The sequence below is a fragment of the Diachasmimorpha longicaudata genome, chromosome 1, assembly GCF_034640455.1.
Source record: "Diachasmimorpha longicaudata isolate KC_UGA_2023 chromosome 1, iyDiaLong2, whole genome shotgun sequence".
Lineage (NCBI taxonomy): Eukaryota > Metazoa > Arthropoda > Insecta > Hymenoptera > Braconidae > Diachasmimorpha > Diachasmimorpha longicaudata.
This window is the reverse complement of record NC_087225.1, coordinates 13,583,175-13,602,703: the sequence shown is the minus strand read 5'-3', so window position 1 is coordinate 13,602,703 and position 19,529 is coordinate 13,583,175. Positions and strand designations below refer to the sequence as shown.

General features: G+C 37.6%; 5 protein-coding genes across 13 annotated transcripts in view; 3 read left to right on the top strand and 2 right to left on the bottom strand.

The window, feature by feature from the left end:
• Positions 1-110: 110 nt before the first annotated feature.
• On the top strand, positions 111-3,809 carry LOC135162060 (armadillo repeat-containing protein 8-like). Its single transcript, XM_064120156.1, has 5 exons — positions 111-295; positions 406-479; positions 938-2,681; positions 2,809-2,975; positions 3,357-3,809. Exons 1-5 carry the CDS (start codon positions 269-271, stop codon positions 3,391-3,393), a joined length of 2,049 nt encoding a protein of 682 aa, XP_063976226.1. The 5' UTR covers positions 111-268; the 3' UTR covers positions 3,394-3,809.
• Positions 3,733-6,660, bottom strand: LOC135162111 (islet cell autoantigen 1). The gene is made up of 5 exons (XM_064120270.1): positions 6,494-6,660; positions 5,380-6,174; positions 4,955-5,252; positions 4,453-4,803; positions 3,733-4,186 (listed from the first exon to the last, which is right to left on the bottom strand). Exons 1-5 carry the CDS (start codon positions 6,502-6,504, stop codon positions 4,067-4,069), a joined length of 1,575 nt encoding a protein of 524 aa, XP_063976340.1. The 5' UTR covers positions 6,505-6,660; the 3' UTR covers positions 3,733-4,066.
• A 17-nt stretch (positions 6,661-6,677) lies between these two features.
• On the top strand, positions 6,678-7,800 carry LOC135162502 (large ribosomal subunit protein eL38). Its single transcript, XM_064121074.1, has 5 exons — positions 6,678-6,780; positions 6,953-6,987; positions 7,201-7,261; positions 7,410-7,532; positions 7,713-7,800. The coding sequence occupies exons 2-5, from the start codon at positions 6,985-6,987 to the stop codon at positions 7,754-7,756; spliced, it is 231 nt and encodes a 76-aa protein (XP_063977144.1). The 5' UTR covers positions 6,678-6,780; positions 6,953-6,984; the 3' UTR covers positions 7,757-7,800.
• A 185-nt stretch (positions 7,801-7,985) lies between these two features.
• Positions 7,986-10,112, top strand: LOC135162479 (uncharacterized). Of its 4 annotated transcripts, none has more exons than XM_064121008.1 (4): positions 7,986-8,117; positions 8,559-8,778; positions 9,355-9,587; positions 9,726-10,112. In XM_064121008.1, the coding sequence occupies exons 3-4, from the start codon at positions 9,355-9,357 to the stop codon at positions 9,982-9,984; spliced, it is 492 nt and encodes a 163-aa protein (XP_063977078.1). In that variant the 5' UTR covers positions 7,986-8,117; positions 8,559-8,778; the 3' UTR covers positions 9,985-10,112. The 4 variants fall into 4 exon arrangements, with proteins under 4 accessions (XP_063977078.1, XP_063977087.1, XP_063977058.1 ...); XM_064121017.1 differs by having other exon boundaries at positions 8,002-8,117; positions 8,587-8,778; XM_064120988.1 differs by lacking the exon at positions 7,986-8,117 and adding an exon at positions 8,118-8,255.
• A 218-nt stretch (positions 10,113-10,330) lies between these two features.
• Positions 10,331-19,529, bottom strand: part of Cpo (couch potato) — a 45,080-nt gene continuing 35,881 nt past the window's right edge. For all 6 annotated transcript variants that reach the window (XM_064120714.1, XM_064120721.1, XM_064120705.1 and 3 more), the window contains one exon: positions 10,331-18,408. In XM_064120714.1, the coding sequence (XP_063976784.1) occupies positions 18,376-18,408 (33 nt within the window). In that variant the 3' untranslated portion in view covers positions 10,331-18,375. The remainder of the gene's footprint in view (positions 18,409-19,529) is intronic.

Here is a 19,529-nt window from a genome sequence, read left to right as displayed (position 1 = left end):
TACCTCCAGTTTTCCAACTGACGAAGAAAAAAAACCGATCCCAGGGGTTTACGTAATAATCTGGTGACAACCTTTGAAAAAATAGTCGTAAAAAAACAAAAGGGAAAAGGGAGTGAGTGAGAGGGGAGCCTCAGTTTGACGGGTTTCCTCGTGACAAGAAGACGACTTGTTAAATCTGGAAAATCAGTAGCAAATCAGACCTGTGAACAAGAACTCAATCGCTGTAAAATATCGTGTTATTTATGTCACAGTGGAAGGTCAATTAATTATGGTCTCAGTGATGCAACCGTTTATGGTAAGAGTAACGTGAATATTGAAGCCGGTAGTCCATCGGTCTAACTGAACAACATCAGTAATGATTATTTATCGTTGCATTCAAGGTACAATGTGTTTTGTGCATTTCAGGATGTTGAAAGTTCGAGAAGCTACATCGATGAGTTGTACTCGCCGGATCCTCAGAAGTGTCTTGAGGCAATAATGTAAGCTCCCAAAACATCAATCCTAACCTTAATTTCATTCAAATGCTTCGAATTGAGACTTTGATCTGGCTAAATCACGGATTTTGTGGAGGGACAATCCCTGGAAGCAAGGGACTGGCTTCTTGAAAAATTGTATTTTTGGGTTTTTGGTTCAGGAGGGGAATACATTTCAGTAGGGTCGAATTCATCAACTTGATAGGAGTTTAATGGAATTTTAATTTATCCATTTAATGCTCATTGAACTTGATTTATTGAGATCATAGTTACTGTTGAAAATACTGTATGTGCAAACGTTGTGTTAATGAAAATCGATTGGAAAATCGTCCCTAGGGAATTCGCTCCTCGGACACATATTCTGCATTTCTGTTATGGTCTGCTCCAAAATTTACGCCATTAGAAATTTCAACCAAAAAAAATCAGGGATTCTAATTCTAAAAGGCAATCCTCAATTTTTCCAGTTGCCTGAAGAACTCCGTAATAGGAAGCAACCGGCAGAAAGGTTCGGTGATAGCTCAGGGTGTTGTCCCCCGGCTCCTGCAGCTGCTCTCGGACACATCAGGGTCAGTTGGTGAGCGAATTCGCCTCGAGTCAGTGGTGACTCTGGGCTCTCTGGCGAAAGGCACCGACCAGCATGTCCTGGCTCTGATTGATCTGGGAGTAGTTCCCCTGATTCTCCAGGTGCTCCTCTCCACCCCCACCTCCTCAGGCAATGACAAGCTCTCTGATCACCTGATAGAGGCGTGTCTGAGATGTCTCCGCACAGTCTTCCAGCACTCTAGCGCCCCAGTGCAAACGATTTATCAAGAACCAGCGTTGGTTCCCCGCCTTCTGACCTTGGCCAGCAGATCAATCACCTGTCAAGTATGTGTAGCAACGATACTGACGACGGCCTGCAAGTCAGCCGATGAGCAGAACTCCCTGATGAAGGGAGGAGCTGTGGAGACGTTGGCATCTCAATTGGATTCCTCCCTGTCAGACGTCCAGCTCCCTGCTCTCGCCTGTCTCGCCAACATGTGCTACCAGAATAGAACGGTATCGACGATGGTAGCGAATGTTACGACAGGCAAGGAACCAGCCCTCAAGCCCCTACCCGCCCTACTAGGTAACCTGATGGGAAGGGAGAGGAGCTCAGTAGTTCAATTGGAGGCAGCTCGGTGTATCTCCTATATGCACAGGGCAGGGGCTCTTCCCTCGACGGATAGAATCGTGATATATCGAGCTCTACCATGTTTGGTGAGACTCTGCCACCGAGACAGGCCTCCCAGGGAGAGAATAGCAGCTGCCGAGACACTAGCCTATCTTACTGAAGTGGATATAGAACTCCAGAGGCTGGCCTCTATCAGCAATCATCTTATTCCCACTCTGGCAGAATTACTCAGGCCTAATCCTCAGGTCCAAGATGCTGCCCTTGCTCAGGACATGCGTCAGGCTGCCTTCCGAGCTTTTGCTTCACTTGGGGCCAATGACGAGGACATTAGGAAGAAGATCATTGAGACTCAGAATCTCATGGAGCTCGTTGTCAGTGGACTTCAGGACCCCGGGGGACCAAGGGTCAGACTTGCTGCTGTCAGATGTCTTCATTCCTTATCAAGGAGTGTTCAGCAACTCAGAACCACCTTTCAGGATCATGCTGTTTGGAGGCCACTCATGCAGCTTCTTCATGGAGCTGATAAGGGACTCGAAGGGAGGGATGGCGAGGAGGATCTGTTGACTGTTGCCTCCAGTACTTTGTGCAATTTACTTTTAGAGTTTAGTCCCAGTAAGGAGCCCATTCTCGAGTCTGGGGGCGTTGAACTTTTATGCTCGTTAACTAAACGTCCTGATCCTGCATTGAGGCTCAATGGAATATGGGCACTTATGAATGTCGCCTTTCAGGCAGAGCAGAGGGTCAAGTCCCAGATTCTTTCTTGTCTTGGGACTGATCAGATCTTTCGGCTACTTGCTGATCCGGAGTTAGGAGTTGTTATGAAGGTCTTGGGGTTACTTAGAAATCTGCTGAGTACTAAGGCTCATATTGATCGAATTATGGATGAACATGCAGCGCAGGTCATGCAGGCCGTTATTCTTGTGCTGGAGGATGATCATCCTGCTGATGTCAAGGAGCAGGCTCTCTGTATTCTAGCTAATGTCGCCGATGGCGACAGGGCGAGGGATCATATCATGGCGAATGAAGATGTTCTCAAGAAACTTATGGATTATATGGTGAGGACATTGCAATTATTGAAGTTCATTTATTTCTTCGGGATAATTGGAAAAATCATTCATTCGTATTTTGAAACTGATATTTTTTGGCCGCATTTTTCCTAACGGGGATTTCGCTCTCGTTCAGATGCACACCAATGTTAAACTAAACATTGCCGCTATCTTCTGTGTTTGTAATTTGGTGTGGAGAGAGGAACCTGGTGCTGAGCAACGTCAAGCGCGTCTACGAGAATTGGGGTTTTATAGAATTCTTCAGCAGTTGCGGTTGAACAAAGATTCACAGCTCTTCGATAGGTAAATTTGTTCCCTTTTCATGAAATATAAATTATTTAACGCCACTAATATATTTTCTTATAAAATCCATTTGTGAAAAGTTATTAACGTAGACAAATTTAATTATCGCGATTTCGAAAAAAAGGATTTTTAATGGAAAACCAATTTTTAAATTAAATTCTTTATTTATCTTTCAATATTAATCTTTGCAATTGGATTTTTTGAATAATTTCATTTGCGATATTGTTAATATTATCTTATCTGAAATAATTGCAGAGTAAAACGAAACAATGCCACAAAGATCGTAAAAGGACTTAGATATCCTTAATAAATTCAATTCATTGTACGAGAAAATTAAATGTTCAGCCAGACTCAATTGAATTTTGATGATTTTATTTTTAGGGTGAAGACTGCACTGGCCCAGTTTCTCGACCCGTAAACCCCTGGATTACGAAACGCCCATTACTTTTTTCTGCTTCCATCATAATCTACTGACTCTCAACCACAAAGTAAAACTCTGTGATTCCCTAAGTAGAGAACGTCGCAGTATCTTCATAGAAAAAGAGAAAACGAAATTACTCACGTTGAAAGAAAAAACGACAATGAGTTCCCTGAACTGAGCTTCTCAGACGCCCCTAGTCCCCTCACCCCCATTATTTATTTAAATAATGAGCTGTTGACCGACGCAAAGCAGCCAAATAAGTGATTTTGTGAATGATTTTCAATCCGTACTGTACAAATTCTTTTTTTATCAGTAACATTGCACCGTCTCGAGATATTATATTATTTGTTTTCAATTTTATTATAATTTTGTGTATAGTAAATTTCACCATTCGATACTTAACTGACAACAAAGGAATACAGTTATTATACCCAAAAAACAAACTTAGTAAATAGGAGATTAAAATCCTCAATTTTCAAATGAAAACGATGACGGAATGATCAATGACTAGTTGATTAACGACATGAAATAGTTCATATAATTTTTCATTTCTTAAACGCTTAAAAATCTTTGGTAGAAACATTAATTCAATGACCTTGAGAAATGCTGTTGGAATGTTGAAGAAATCATTAAGTACAATCTGGGATGTAAATGATCGATGAATTGTAATCTATGCTGGAGCATTGTCACTCGATTTAGATAGACTCTCGATTGGATTGTTAGCAAGGGGATCCAGTTCAGCGAATAGGTCCAGCCATGAATTACCCTTTTGCTTTCCTTTCTTCTGCGACTGAAACAAATGTCGAATTAAGTTTGTAGTCTGTGAGAGGACGCAGTGACTGATAGAGAGAGAATTCCATGATTTACTGATTACTATGATTTAACTTTCGGTCATTTTATGGATAAAAAAAATTACAGAAAAACCGAGATAATTATTGAGCACATTCTTTTTCGTGACTTTTTCTACTGAGATATTTTCTAAAGAAAATAGTGATGTTACCAAGACGTAAAAATATCTATCAGCCATTTTACTCCGAATATGCCCGCAATACTCACTTTTTCATCTGCCACCGATTTCGATGTCTTCCCCAGTGTCGCATCTCCCAGACTCTGCTTGAGAATACCCGGAGGCAGGAACGTATCGTTCGCCATGGCATCCCAGTCCGTACTACCTGTCGGCCCGCTATTCAAGATGTCATCCAAAAGTTGAATATTCTCGGAGGTCAAGAGCTGAAGGGACTCCTGACTGGACTCTTGCTGATTGGAGGGTGCTAAGGACGTCATTTTGTCCGTAAAATCAAAGCTCGAAGGGCCACCGACGAACGAGTCCATCACCAGATCCAACTTTGCCAGATTCTTCTCGAGTTGAGTCGTGTGATTGACATCCATAGGACGACTGGCATTCCCCTGAAAAATTCGAATGGAAGGAATACTAAAAGTGGTTTGCAAAATGGATCCAATTGAAATCCAATTTTTAAATCAATTTCAGTAGATTTGCAGTAAATTTTTTCAAGAGTGCTTGTAAAATCAAAGTCAATGTTAGAATAAATTCACTTACATTTCCAAAGAACTCCTCCAGCTCTTTATCTCTCAAGTCGGTCTTCTGGGCAAGATCGATGGACTCCAGATCAAGATCCTCTTTAATCTCCCCCTCAAAATCCACTAATTTGTCCTCCGTCTGATCATTTTTCTCCTGACCCTTCTCACTCGGCTTGGCCTCCTGCGCCTCCTCCACGCTATCCTGATACTCCTCAAAAAATAATAGTTTATCTTTATTCTCATCCTTATCACCCCCAGTCTCCTGCGCTAATTTCGTTGAAGGCTCCGCGAGTTCCTTCACAACCATGAAATCATATCTGGAGATAAAACGAACACACCAGTCAACTCATGATTATTTCATGTCAATCTCGTATCATAAAAATAATGTAAAACGGATCATAAATTAAGACCTGACGATCATAAAAATTTTTCATTGCTACGTACCTCTGATATCCCTTGAAGCTATTGGCAATAGTCGCGTACGCCTGAGCAGACTTCTTCGTAAAGTTCAACAAAGTGCTCTGATAAAGTACAAGTGCATGGCTAAACATGTTGCACCTCGCAGCTGCCAAGAGATCGACCTTCTGGAGGCAGTCGAGTGCCTGATTGTCGAAGGAAGCCTTTCCCCTCCGCACTCTCATCTGCACCTTCCTAAAGCGCTCGAGTTGCTTCGAGGTATCAGGGTCGAGCTCTTGAGATATATTCTTCATCCAGGACAGGGCAGCCCGATACTCCGTGCGCGCCTTCTCCATGCACTGGACATTGTGGAGGGTGTCCTCGATGGCGCGTTGTCGAAAAGTCTCGACCTCCTGGTAGAGCCTTACCAGCGGGGCCCGTAGAGCTAGCCGCTGTTGTCCAGAGTAGGATAGCGATTTTCCAACAGCTGACATCATCTTCCCAGCTCGCGTCTTGTCCTGTTTACCCGCCTCTTTCAGAAATCGGCCCATGGCATTTTCCTCCTGGGCGAGATTGCACAATCTCTCTTGATATTTATCAATGACGCGCTGGAGGTATGAGCAGGACTCCTGGATGCTCCGGAAGAGCTCCAACTTTGCGTCCAATTCGGCGTCAGATGCTACGATACACTCGTCTTCCTTTTTACCGAGCTTTCGCGACAAAGTTTGCTTGGTCACCCAGTATTGATGCTGCATTTTCGATATCGCCGAGTCGTCGGAGAGGTCTGATCGCTGGACCCATTTGTCGAACGCGTTTCCGGATATGCCTGGACCGCCTCTGTCACTTTACAGAAAATAAATGTTATGCTTATCCTAGAGTCGCAATTAATTCCGCAATCATTAGGCTCACATAGCCCTACAAGGCCCACATAGCCCTAGACTTCCTCCTGAATTGTTTTTACTTCTGAAATTGCTAATTTTGAAGTCCACATGCCACGATTTAATAGCAATGGGGGCAAGTGCTGGAGGACAGAGAGGGGAATCGGATTTCCTAGGTCATTCTATCAACACAGGCTGTCCCGATAAGCTGGGATTTGCATCAATTAATTGTCAAGTTGCTGAGGATGATGATGATGTCTTATTTATTGATTGATTCAACTTACTACGTATTCATGGCACATGCAGCTATCGTGCTCTCTCGAGAATATGAAAGGTCCGCCAGGAAAATCGACAATTGATTGTAGATTCATTGACAGCAGTCAAACACTCACACTGCCTTCTGTCCTGTTTTTATATGCTTTGACATACGGGCTATTGCTGTCGGAAGTTGGACGGGGCCAAGGGGGTGGTGACAAACTGAGAGGAATCCTCATGTAGCGACATCTGACGACAGCGCGACAAGTACTCATGAGAATTGGCTCTTTCTCTTTCTTTTGACACAAGCGAACGGGTGCGTGAAACTTTTCGTTATTACTTACAATCATTATCCATTATTTTTCTTGCAATCCTTCGATTTATTTAATTATTTGTTAATCAAACACATCCATTAGGATTTCATTTATGTTTTTGTGATCGCAGTTTTAGTCGTAATTGTGCAACTGATTTTGTTTTTTTGTTTGCAGGTGTACCCAGTTTGCAATCAAACACAGACAAGATGGTGAGTTTTATTGTTAATAACATTTGGAATTGAGTTTTTGGATGGGAAAAATGGAAATTTGTGTTGTTCTATAGTTACAAGAGATCTTTGAGGGTTTTTTTTAGAGGTAGCAACTTGTGGAGTTGAGTTTCGATAAAGTTAACCTCAAATTCCACCCATCAGATGCATTTTATTGAGTAGCGATGACTAACGTTATTTGTTTTTGTTTATTAGCCACGTGAAATCAAGGAAATCAAAGACTTCCTGCTCAAGGCCAGGAGGAAAGACGCCAAATGTAAGTTAATCTGAGAATTATTTTTTTTTCGTCATATCCATGTAGAAAAGTGGATCCGCGTTTGTTTTCACTTTTGAGATAGAAAAAGTATGAAATGGCCCGTTCGTGATTTCCTAATCATTTTAAATTATTGAATTTCTTCTTGCAGCTGTTAAGATAAAGAAGAATGCTGACAATGTCAAATTCAAGGTGCGTTGCTCTAGATTTCTGTACACCCTCGTCATTACGGACAAAGAGAAGGCAGAGAAGCTGAAGCAATCCCTTCCCCCAGGTAATTATTCCATCAAAACGAAATAAATGATTTAATGGCAATTCTCCTATTTCAAATATGGAAAATGTTAAATGCTATTCAAGATAACAAACACCTAACAATTCTCAATGCATTCTCATTCCCAACAACGAAGAGTCACGCAAACCCCTAGAAATTAATTCCTCAATTATTTTGTTACAGGTCTCCAGGTGAAAGAGGTGAAGAAATCGAGCGAGAGAATGTAATTCTGTTCTGTGAATAAAGTAATAAAATTTTCATAAATTCAAAAGATTTTTTATTTCTCATTTTCTCAAAGCTTCTCACACGAAATCTTTTCCTACATAAAATTTATGGAAAATATTGATGACCATAAAAACGTTCTATAAAACCGTTTCCTTCGATTCTACAATATTTTCTAGAAAAGGTAACGACGGGTTTGTCAAAAGAAAAGGTATGCTATCAACGAGGAAGAGTGTTGAATCATCGCCTGTACTATATAATATGAAAGTCCCTAATGTATTTTGGTTATCAATGATAAACTATGTGCTAATCGTTCAGCAAACCAGTTGTGGTTGTCACTGTGACCTCACCAGTTGGCGATATCGCGTGAGTTAAACGAAAACTCTCAGTAATGGTGCCGCATTCGTCCGAAGAGCATTGTTTTTATTTTTATTTCTTCCGCGAAAAAAATTCCAAAATAGGTCGGGCAATAACGTTTCATGGAAAAATTTGGTGATTTCTGGTGTAAGCCTTTTCAATAATCAATAGAAAAATAAGGGAATTTCATCTCTATACTTCTATTAAAAAAATTTCTATGCACAAAGATTGCCCTATTTTTTCCTAAATTCGCATGGTTTTTTAAAAACGATTTCAATGTTATTTGAGCGCAATTTTGAGCTAAAAATTCCAAGTGTTCAAGAGTTGACGGTTTTCTAAAGGAAATGGTGCCCCAAGCGCCGGCGCAACTGAAAATCTATTTATAATATTCGGAGGATCATTCACCATGGAGTAAAATGCTAACTACACCCTGAATTCATTATTTGTCAGTTTTATATCTGAAATACGGGCTTCCCAGGGCATCCTTCAAAATTACAATTGTTTACCTGTGTACAAGCCGTCTGGGGCACGAGCCATGTGAGACATCTGCTTCCGATCAATAAACATGTGACGGGCTTTGTATTTTCCCTGGCGTGCAGTTGCCAAGACAGTTCAACAGGACAAAACCTTGTTAAATAAGTACGAAAAGGACAGAAATTATTGGCTGAAGGTGATTATGAATTGATTTTTTCGTTTCTTTAGAATGACCAGTTAGAGTTATTTGACAACTTAAGGGGTTTCGGATGTCAAGAAATACATTTTTTGAAGGGTAGATAGGGATTGAAAAGCCATTTGAATGGTGGATCCTATGAAATGGCTAACACCTATTACAGTAACTAAATTTGATAATATGTATTACATAATATATGCTGTTTTATTCAATTGTATTTATGGTAAAGATCCGAAGTGTTAAATAAATGATTGAAAATTCAAGATGATATCAGGGGGAATAATTACAGGAGAATAATTAAATGCATCGGCAAATTTTGAATAGGTCTGAGTGTGGAGATATGAAGGAACATATGAAAGTCATTAATTCTAATGAAGATTCTCTAGAATGAACCTCAATCTCCAGAAAAAACTTCACTTTGAATTGATTAAAATTTTTTTTGTGATGAATAACATCTCTTCTAGGATTATTTTTTTAATTGATAATTAAAGAAATAATAATGAGGGAATCACGTTTTGCTCACTTAATGCTCACGATAAACATCTGAAAGGTCTAATTGATAATTAAAAATGTAAGATGAAAACAGCAACTACCAGGCAGATAATTGGATGCATCGGGAAATGCACATCAGGTCTAAGTGTCGACGAACTCGATGCACTGACCGATAATGTCCACAGCACCCTGGGGCGCCATGAGGGGCGAAAAATATTCAGGGAGTTTCTCCGTAAGGGAAAACGTAAGGACGACCTCGAATGCTTGGACTTTCATGAGCGATGCTGCAGATATATCGAAAATGATCAAAATTATACGTAAGTACAAAGAAAAATCTAAATTTCGAGGGAGAAATGTCAGTGGATTGTTCAGCATCTTCTTCAAAAAACATATTGTTTTTAAATTTGGGAATGAAAAATATAATTCACCAGTGAATATACCTTTTGTCCTCCCAGTTTATCCACAGAAAATCCAAATCTCAAAATGCTGATAAATGACGTGAGCGAGGCCTTTGATACTGCTATCGAGCTGGAGAGAATTCCCGAAATAGATATGAGCATTTTGGAGAGATTCAACGAGGTCTTGAACACCCCCTGCAGAGAAGGTCTGCTGCTGGTGCTGCAGGATGTAAAACTGATGCTCGAAGATCATCTCAGGGTATCCCACAAGGACTTCAAGATTTATGCTCGCCAACCGTGTCCGAATACGAGATGATTGAAATTAAAATCGAGATTGTTACTATGTTTATAACTTTAATGTAAAGATAATTGTAATTTTCAATCACCATTGAGCTCTTATTATGAATAGATGAATAAATGAGAAGGTATCGTAAGAATAAGAAACTGTTTTTTATTTTATGCTGTTTTTCACGCAAATATCTAGGGAAAATCCAGAAACTGAAAACCACCTGAATGTATCCCTCAAGGATCTCAAGATTTGTATTTACGAGAGGTAGTTGCAATTACTGAGCGGCTAATTGTATTTTCTAATTGATGATTCAATTAACGAGGACGAATGGATGAATAAAGGATAGGGTATCTCAATGAAGAAAAAACAGAGACTCATATATTTCGTTCTTATTATTTCCAAATAATATAATAATTCCAAATGATAATCATATAATAATATAATAATAAGTAAGTATTAACATTAACGCCTGACAACGTCGAATTATGTTCTAATAGAAGCTATTCCTTGCCCAGACACACGAATGATATGCATGGTTGTTACTCTTTCTTCCCTTCCACTGTACTTCATGTTTTTATTTATTTCTCCCTCTATTTTTTTTTTTCATTACGTTGATAACTTAGTTTACTTACACGGGCATATAAATAGAATCTTATCGCTTAATATTTTTTTTATCATTGTTTTCCCCCTTTTTCTCTTCATCATAGATATAATTACATATGATATGTTTTTTGTAGTCCCAATGATTAATATGCACGATTTTGTGCAAAATGTGGTTACTGCATCTCGATTTTTTTTATTATAATTTCTCTCGTCTTTTATCTTTCGAATCGAGACACATTTATGGACGGATTTAAACTAGATGCGGTGAGTGGTATTTCCATGGCCGTAATTCCCTCCTTCGCTCAATTAATTTCATGATTTTATTTAGAAAATGAACTCTCATTGTTCAATGAAAAATCAGGAATCGACTATTGAAATACCAAATGCATCCGGCAGTATTTGACGAAGCCTCAGATTGTCGCAACCTCGTTAACTAATTAGCATCCACGGCACAATAATTACAATTACTTTCAACTAATTTGTTTTACTTCATTAAACTCCCAAAACTCCACTTTAATTTTGTCTAATTTAATTTTCCTAATTTATGCCGCAGATACAAGGAGGAAAATAGTCACTCAAGCCCCGCCACTACTGAGTTTTTCCTTATTTATTTACTTTATTAGTTATAAATGTTATTTTTTTTCAATCGCTGAAGCGCTTTCAGTTTTTTTGCCATTTTTTTTGTTTTTTTTCTCTCGTTTTTCCCGAATTTGTTGCTCCTTATTTTCTCTGTTCCGTTTACTTTCATCTTTCTTTATTTCTTTAGTAAATAGTTTATCAGAGTATTACTTCTGACGATCACTACTTCGCAAAGTTATTCTTTAAATATCACAATAACCTCACACAAAAAGCTGTACTATTGTTTATTGTTTAGTTTTATTTAATTTTTCTATCGTTTTTTTTCACATTACGCGCGTCTCGTGGCGCTTCCGCTCCGGATTACTCTCGTTATCAAACAGCCACGGAAATTTATCAAAAAAATTAATAATCCATAACTTCGTCGGCATAAACAAATTCGATGTTGCGTCTCTCACAAGTACATTATTGTTACATGTTTTATTATTTTTTTCGTATCTCTCACATTACAAAACACCGGGAAATTTCCTAGAATGCATTAAAGAAAAGGGTTTATGCTATGCCATTGACAATTGCGTGTTTCGATCGCATAGTATATATTTTTTTTCTACTAAAGCCCCGCGATTGCTTTTAACGGGGTAAAAATTGCGGCCTCAATACCGCACGGAGCCTATCTCGATCGTCCTCTGCACACGATTGCTCAGGTAATCGCTCGACCTAGCCGGCACGATATTTCCCGGGTATTAACATGTTGCCTTTTTTTCTCTTTTATATTAATTGCACACGAGGTTCGCTCAACACTTTCAGAGGTTCCTCGACTTATTATCCTCGACGTAATGACTGTGAAAAAATATCTGCTCTAGAATATTTTCCTGACGGGACAAAGATGTCATTAGATAAAATTTAGGAAGTAAAAATTATGAAGTTTTTGAAATTCTGGATGTTTACAGTTCTCAAGTTGTTTTCCAATCCATTTTGAATTAAAACTTAATCATTTTTATGAATTAAAAAAATTTAAGTCTTTTTTCAGAGACATTTTCGCGACCTGTTTCTAATTGTTCAAAATTTATGATTAAACCCTAATGATAAAGATGGCTGATTATCGAGGATGATACGTCGGTCCCTATCCACTGATATTAATTACCCCAGTATTCCCTGTCATAAGTACAAATTCGAGACTCTCTAATTACCCATGAGTCGACACATCCTTCCGATAATTACGCCAATGATTTTCATTTTCCCGCAGTATATAACTCACATAATCTCTCCGCTGTTTATCTCCGATAATCAATCCTCACGAGGCCATCCATGAATCCGTGGATAATTCATCTCAACATCGGTGAATAGAAAAATGTCGATTATTTATTCTCATCAAATCGGTCACTCCCAGTCAATTCTCCGTAATTTTTCCTGTTGCGAGGACTTTTATCGTCACACATAATAGACGGGGGGGATGAATATTCCATTGAGTCATCATCAGCGATGTTTTATTAAATTTAATTATCATTCCCCAAACACGTTATTTAAACCTTGCATAGTAATTGTTAATGCACCATTTCCCAACGAAATGAAAAAAATGGCAAAAAAATGTAAAATTAAATAATTAGGTGGTTTAGTCTTTGGATGGACACAACAGTAAGTTACATCAATAAATCTTTGGTGAACAATATTACAAAGAAAATAACTTGAATTGAGTGATTGCAAATAGAAGTTTTGTAAATACCTAAATACTCTTTAATATCTTTTAGATTGACGAAACATCTTGACAATACATAAACGTTTACCGCTATAAGCTCTTTTGTATATATTCCATTTTTTTGTCTCTGAAATTCTTTTCATTCGGTTTTGTTTTTTTTTCTTTCATGTCTTCACTAAAATTCATCTCACAGAAATCCGCACTGCGCGCAACAACAGTGAAAAAGCGAGATTTCAACTTCTCGCTCGGCCGGTTCAAGATGGCTCTAAGGTCTTTGCCCTTTTGTACACACTCGTCTATGTTACTGTTTCACCATTACAGCGACAATGCGAGTGGAACACATAAAAACCGAGAAATCCCTCTCTTTCTCTCGTTCTCCTTCACTTCTCAGGACATTATTTTTTAGACGAGGGGAGAGTCTGGGGGTTTTCGAGGTCACGGGCTTTTAAATTTCAGAATTTTCCGAATTTTTATTTATTCATGCATGCAAAAAGCGATGAGAAATAGTTCTTCGTTGCCTGTTATCCTTTAAGGCATGAAATTCCAGGTTTCAGAAGGCATTGCACAGGTTTTTCATATTTTTTCATGATTTTTTTTCAAGCCAATAGTTCCTCTAGATCACAAAAGCAATTGATGATATCATGATAAATCTAAGGAACCTGAATTGTGTGAGCAGGCATTGGAAAATATTCTTCATGAGCAGGAAAGAGCCGACTGAAAATTTGTCCACCCTGAAAATCCAAAACTCTCCCCTCAATTGAATAAATTATGTCGTCATTCCACTTGAGAAAGTCGACCACAACGATCTGAGTAAATAATTACGCTAGCGGTAAAAAATATCGGATTGACATGTAACACCGGCATTATTCCTCATCCTCACAATATCAAATTGAAAATAATAAAATCGTTCGATCCCTATATTCCACGATAACCCCATTATAATCAACTATTTGTACGCATTACGACGGTTTCACTGGTTGATTCGGTTGTTTTTTTTTTCTAATGCTCTCGGAAATAGACCGCAAATCATTGCATCCACCATGGTAATTTTCATTAATTCGTAAAGGGTATGCTAATGAATTTTTTTCTTCATCGTCTACATTATTGAATTCTTATACGCGAAAATGCTCACACTATTTTACGTTTACGTTTAGTAATAATTAATTAATCAATATGTAATATACTGTATGTATAGCGTTTTACTATCTAGTGATATGAATTAGTTTCACTTGTAAAGCACTTTTTAAGTCCAATCTATGATTTTCTTTCATCCCCTCATATGCATTCACTTCTCAATAATCGATCGAATGATTTCAGTTCTTCTCTTACATAATACAATTTTTCTAATTCTCACAGTGAGAAAATTAATTTTACGGAAATACAATACATGTAGTCACGATCTAAAATCCTCCGTTATCATGTTATTAATTTCATATTTAAAACTAAAAATCAACAGAATAATTGTACATTATTTCAGATCTAGACTAATCGCTAATTGATTTGGAATAATGGGGAGGAAATATTTCAGGTGGGAGTGATTTTCTCAGCTAGGATATGCTTCATTCAGTGAAATAATAGAATAAATAAGGGGGCGGAGGTAGTGGAATGTAAAATAGCGATAAAAAACACCGAGAAGTAAATAACAAAAAATGAAGAAAGCTGGCAAATTAGAGCGAGTTTGTCGCGGCGTGAAATTAAAGGTAAGCACAAGTAGTTTTTACACCGGAAAGATTCTTCAACTCTTGAGGAGAACTATAAATCCTCGGGAACGCGACGTTCCGTCTCGAGCCGTCTTGTTTTGTTTTTTTTTCTTCAAAATATATCGTAATATCGCGTATGAAAAATTACATCGTCGAATTATTTTCACCTTTTTTACCCCTTAGTGTTTTTTTCTTCTCTCTTTTTTGTATATTTCACAAATATTGGTTTAAGGCCCCACGCATTTTACTTTACTTTCAATCGTTTCACACTTTCTCCAGTTTTTTTTTTCTGTTGCCCCTCAAGAATTTTTATGATTGAGAAATTCTTGTTGAGATTCATTGTGTCTTTGTTCTGTCACGAGGTGAAAATGTCTAATTGCCGGAACGGTAAATTCTCTCTCGGTCCCTAACGCAAAGGGAGGATAATAATTCTTGAATTGTACTGTTGGAACTTTTCTGAAAATTAAAAAATAGTTCCAGTGAAATTGTCATCAAATTCTGGGAATTTGCATTCCATTGTTCGTGGAATGTCTCATAAAAATAAATCAATTTTCTCTTTTGTCTTATTTGATAAGTTTCATGATTATGAGGACCTAAAAATCAACAATTTTTTCGATAAAAAAATACATTAAAAATTCAACAATTGTATACGACTTTTCCAACAGTGCAGAGATATTTTTGTCTATTGAAGAATTATTATTCATCCTGTGGATAAATTAATTCATGATTGAAAGATGCAATTCACGAGGTGACAGTTGCGCAACGCCATTGGATAAACTCTTCGCAATAACAACGAACTCTCTCTCTCATCACCTTAAAAACAGAAAAAACCCAATTTCGAGGGGAATTTACTGCTGTCGAAATAGCATATAAAACCTCGAAGAATCAAAAAATGACCATCTTTACCAGTACATACGTACAATAATTGATATGTTTTTCATTAAACCTTTGCCTCACATTATTTTAGAGTTTATGGACTTGATATGTATCATTATCACGGAATGAATAGTATCAACTACCGCTAATGAATCCAACAATTTCATCGATACTAAATAATTAAAATACCTCCACAAGAAACGTGCAATTTTTCGATTCTATTGTTATTTTTGCCGCAAAGTAACGGATAATTTTATTGGAAAAATAACCTGACGAGGACGGTATTTAGCACGTGATTATTCCAACAGAACGACTCTCGGATAACTTGGTCCAGAAATGTAGAAAAATAAAGAATTGAGTTTTTAGTTCATCAGGAAAAATTTGGGTCACTTTATCATCGAATAAATCCACTCGTTCCTCCAATCATCGATATCTCGTAATAACGCAAGTACAATATATACCTTGAGAATTTTTTTACTATAATAATGTGGTCGGCGCGTGTGTCTGCACGAGAATAGCGCTATAAACTATCATTTATTCCTCATTAATGTTAAAACCGCTGATGTCGATGAATCACGATGTCTGAACTTTAAAACCCTCTACTTACTCTACCATTACCATTTAAGTATTATTTTCATCTACCCCCTTGTAATCCCCCCCGCTTACGCATTAAATTCTCTCGTATTTGTCCTACTCTTAAGTATTCCATTCCCTAAATAAAAAAAAAATTAAAATTCTCACTCACTCCAAATTGTTCCACCGAGACTGTCTTTCGTACACAAAAAATTTCTCGTTATAGTTTTCGTGGCTATGTGTTCACTTATTTATAAATGCCCAATGAACTAGTGGCGGACATTCGTCACGAGGGTTCGGCTATTAATCGGTTCACCCTCTCGAGAACGAAGTGGATTTTTACGCGCCCAGTAAAGAAGGAAAAGATACAACGGAGAATATTGGATTGGAAAGAGGGGTTAACCACGAATGATTTTTTCTTATTTATAAAATCCCATGAAAAGCTATTATAGATTAATGGATTGATGGGCGAGAAAAGAGAGAAAAATCTGGAAAATGGCTCAAAAAATTGATTGCCCTTTTCTAAACCAGATTAGCTGAGCTAGAAATCGCCTAATACCCCATCTAGAGCCCCCAAAAATTCCGTGAAGTCACAAATTAAATAAAAAATGGCGATCTGGTAATTTGACATCAAAGTTCCTTCGTGATTAGCCCCTCGTACTCACACTTTGTGACACTGAAAATATAGTGGGGGGAGTGGGGGCGAGGGGTTTATCAGTTGGAAATGAAAAACAGGATTTTTCAAAGTAAGTTGATGGGATATATCTCTCAGGTTGGGAATGACGAGTTTGTAAAAATTGGGTCGGGGGATTTATCCGGTCTCTGTGACGGTATTTGACAGTTACACGGGACGTGACTTACGGTACAGTTAGCATGACTCGACCAACGGGAAGGCACTTGGGCAAATTACGTGCCGAGTTGGCCGTCATTCTAGTACACGGGGCACACCTCTCCTACTCGCTCCCTTATTACAAATACACTGAAAGTAATAAGTTACAATTTTCACTTTTCTCCAACTCTGCAACACACTCCACACGTTCTGTTATTTTTTTTGTATTTTCAAATATTTTTCCTCTCGTTAAATTTTGTTGAAATTCGAATCCTCGATACACCCCATAAATCGCCTTAAACCTATGATATGTTCACATTCGTTAAATAATGTTATTACAATGCTTTTACTCTCATTCATTGTCTAAGGACAATAAAGTTCACTTGTTACTGTTTTCCCTCTTTAATTTCATCTCTCACTCGATTAACTTTTCTCTCGTCTCTATAGATTATTTTGTTCACTCAAAAAATCTTACTCTCATTTTACCTCCCATCACTAGTTTAATTTAATTCTTTTTTTTTAACAAGTTAAATCACGATATTAAAACGTGATAGTGATGATTAAAAACATAAATACACGTTTCTTAGGGCACCTTTGGTATTAAGCTTGATGTTCGTGTATGCAATTTAAATGTACGATGATTCATTGGTTGTTTACATTACTCGAGCAAATTTATTGCTCGTTGAATATTGAATTTTGCTTGTTAATCATACACGTACAATTCTCCCAATTGCTTCAATTGCACAGGGAACAGAAAAATTGTAATTAGATGTTTCGGGCGTCAACGACTGTTTAAAAATTTGTATTCCTTTTTTTGGTTTACTTTCATTTTATGTACATTCGGGAGATAGCGGTGAGCGTTGACGGATTTATATAAAGCAGATAAGTCTTTCCCCCCCTCCCCCCTCGTCGATAATTTTGAAATGCAGAAAAAATGAATCTTGAACAGAGAATGAAAATTCTCAAGCGAGATAATTTCCCCGAAATATTCGAGATTAAAAATCTTCAAGGCGAGTAGTACTGCTGTCACATTATCCTGTTAAAAAAACATCGCGACTATCATCAGCTATTGAATAAATAAGACAAATAAAGCCAACATCGATTGAAATTCAACATTAATCACTGGAAATAGTAGTGGGACAATAGTCTCACCCTTTCCTAAGGCTAGAAAAAGAAAGTTCAACAATATTTTTTTCACCTATCAATTGCGCTTTGTAAATACTTTCAATAATTTTCATATAAACGTAAATTTTTCCTAATGAAATTCAGGGGAGGAGTTTCGTCCTCCCAGAGGAGCTGAATTTTTTTTTACTAGTTTAATTTTAGTCAGAATTTCACCGAAAACCAGCGCCGCACATTGTTCTTGCAGAATGTCTGCCTTCCGTCTCGTCCTCTTCTCCCGTACGTTATTTAATCTTGTTGAAATGGAAAAAGAAGGTCTATGAAATGTTGAATATTTCCGGTACTCCGAGCGGACAACTGTGAATTGCACATTTGTATTTGCGGTAGATCGAGGAGTCTTGTCTTCCTGACGTTATCGTTTTCACATGCCATTTATGTCGATCTTAAGGTTGCCCGTTTTTTTCTCCCTTTGATCCCTGAAAATTAAGGAAATACTGTTAATATGGGTTGAGACAGAGACGGTTAACAAAAGCACATTGAATATTATTCGTGTTTCTCTCTGTATTCCAGCAATTTTTCATGTTTCAAACAAAGGAAATGGTCCAGGCCTAAATATCTCGTTGGGTAGGACCGAACAACCTTCTGTTTGCAGCAAACAGGTTTTATTTTGTCCGAATGAAATTAATTTTGCGGATATTAAGTACATTGTTAGAAATCATAAAGTGAAATTGTGATACGACGATTGGAAACTTCTGGATCAGTGATTTTTTGATTATTTTCCACCTAAATCGAATTGAGGCTCTGAAAACGCTCGATTAAAGCTCATTAAATGGAATAACATTAGTACAGATCCAGAATTGTCCGGTGTACATATTTTTGAATTTGCAATTGCATGAAAATTCAAAAAATTCAATCAAATGTTGTCGCGAATTCAAATTTTCTAGAAATATTTTCCTCACGTTTTCTTCTTACAATCTATCCATAAAATTTCAACATTTTTCTAACAATGTACAACTCAATGCGTATAACGCTGTGTGTAGAGTGTAAACTCGCATTTCCTCTCCTCGATAATCAAGAAAGAAAAGACTGTGAAAGGAAAAAAAAAGTACAACTGAAAACAGCCCCCCGTGAATATTTCACGATCAACTAAGTACCGATTGGAGTGTTAACTATTAAAACAAATAGCGATACTCGATCTGAATCAGTGCATAGCTAGAATCATCGAGGGAAATGAAATGAACGAGAAGAAGGGAAATAAATGTGAACGATTTGGAAACTAAATTGAAATAAAACACTCAAGACAAACTTTATACCAATTAAGTCGTCGTGAAAGCGTGAAACGAAAGTTTCAAACACAACAGGATAAAAACAATGTGATGTACCGCAATGATTTTTTTTTCTCCGCTCAATCGATTCGGAGCGATCGAATCTCTCGGTGAATAGTCCAGTCATCAATCACTATTCGAGTCAAATGAAAATAACCACATAATTGTTTTTCGAATGAAGAGTATTCGTCGTTTCGAGAACTTGAAGATTTCCCTCATTAAATTTTAAAAAGTCAGTTTCATCGATCTATCGAAATTTTATGTTCATAATT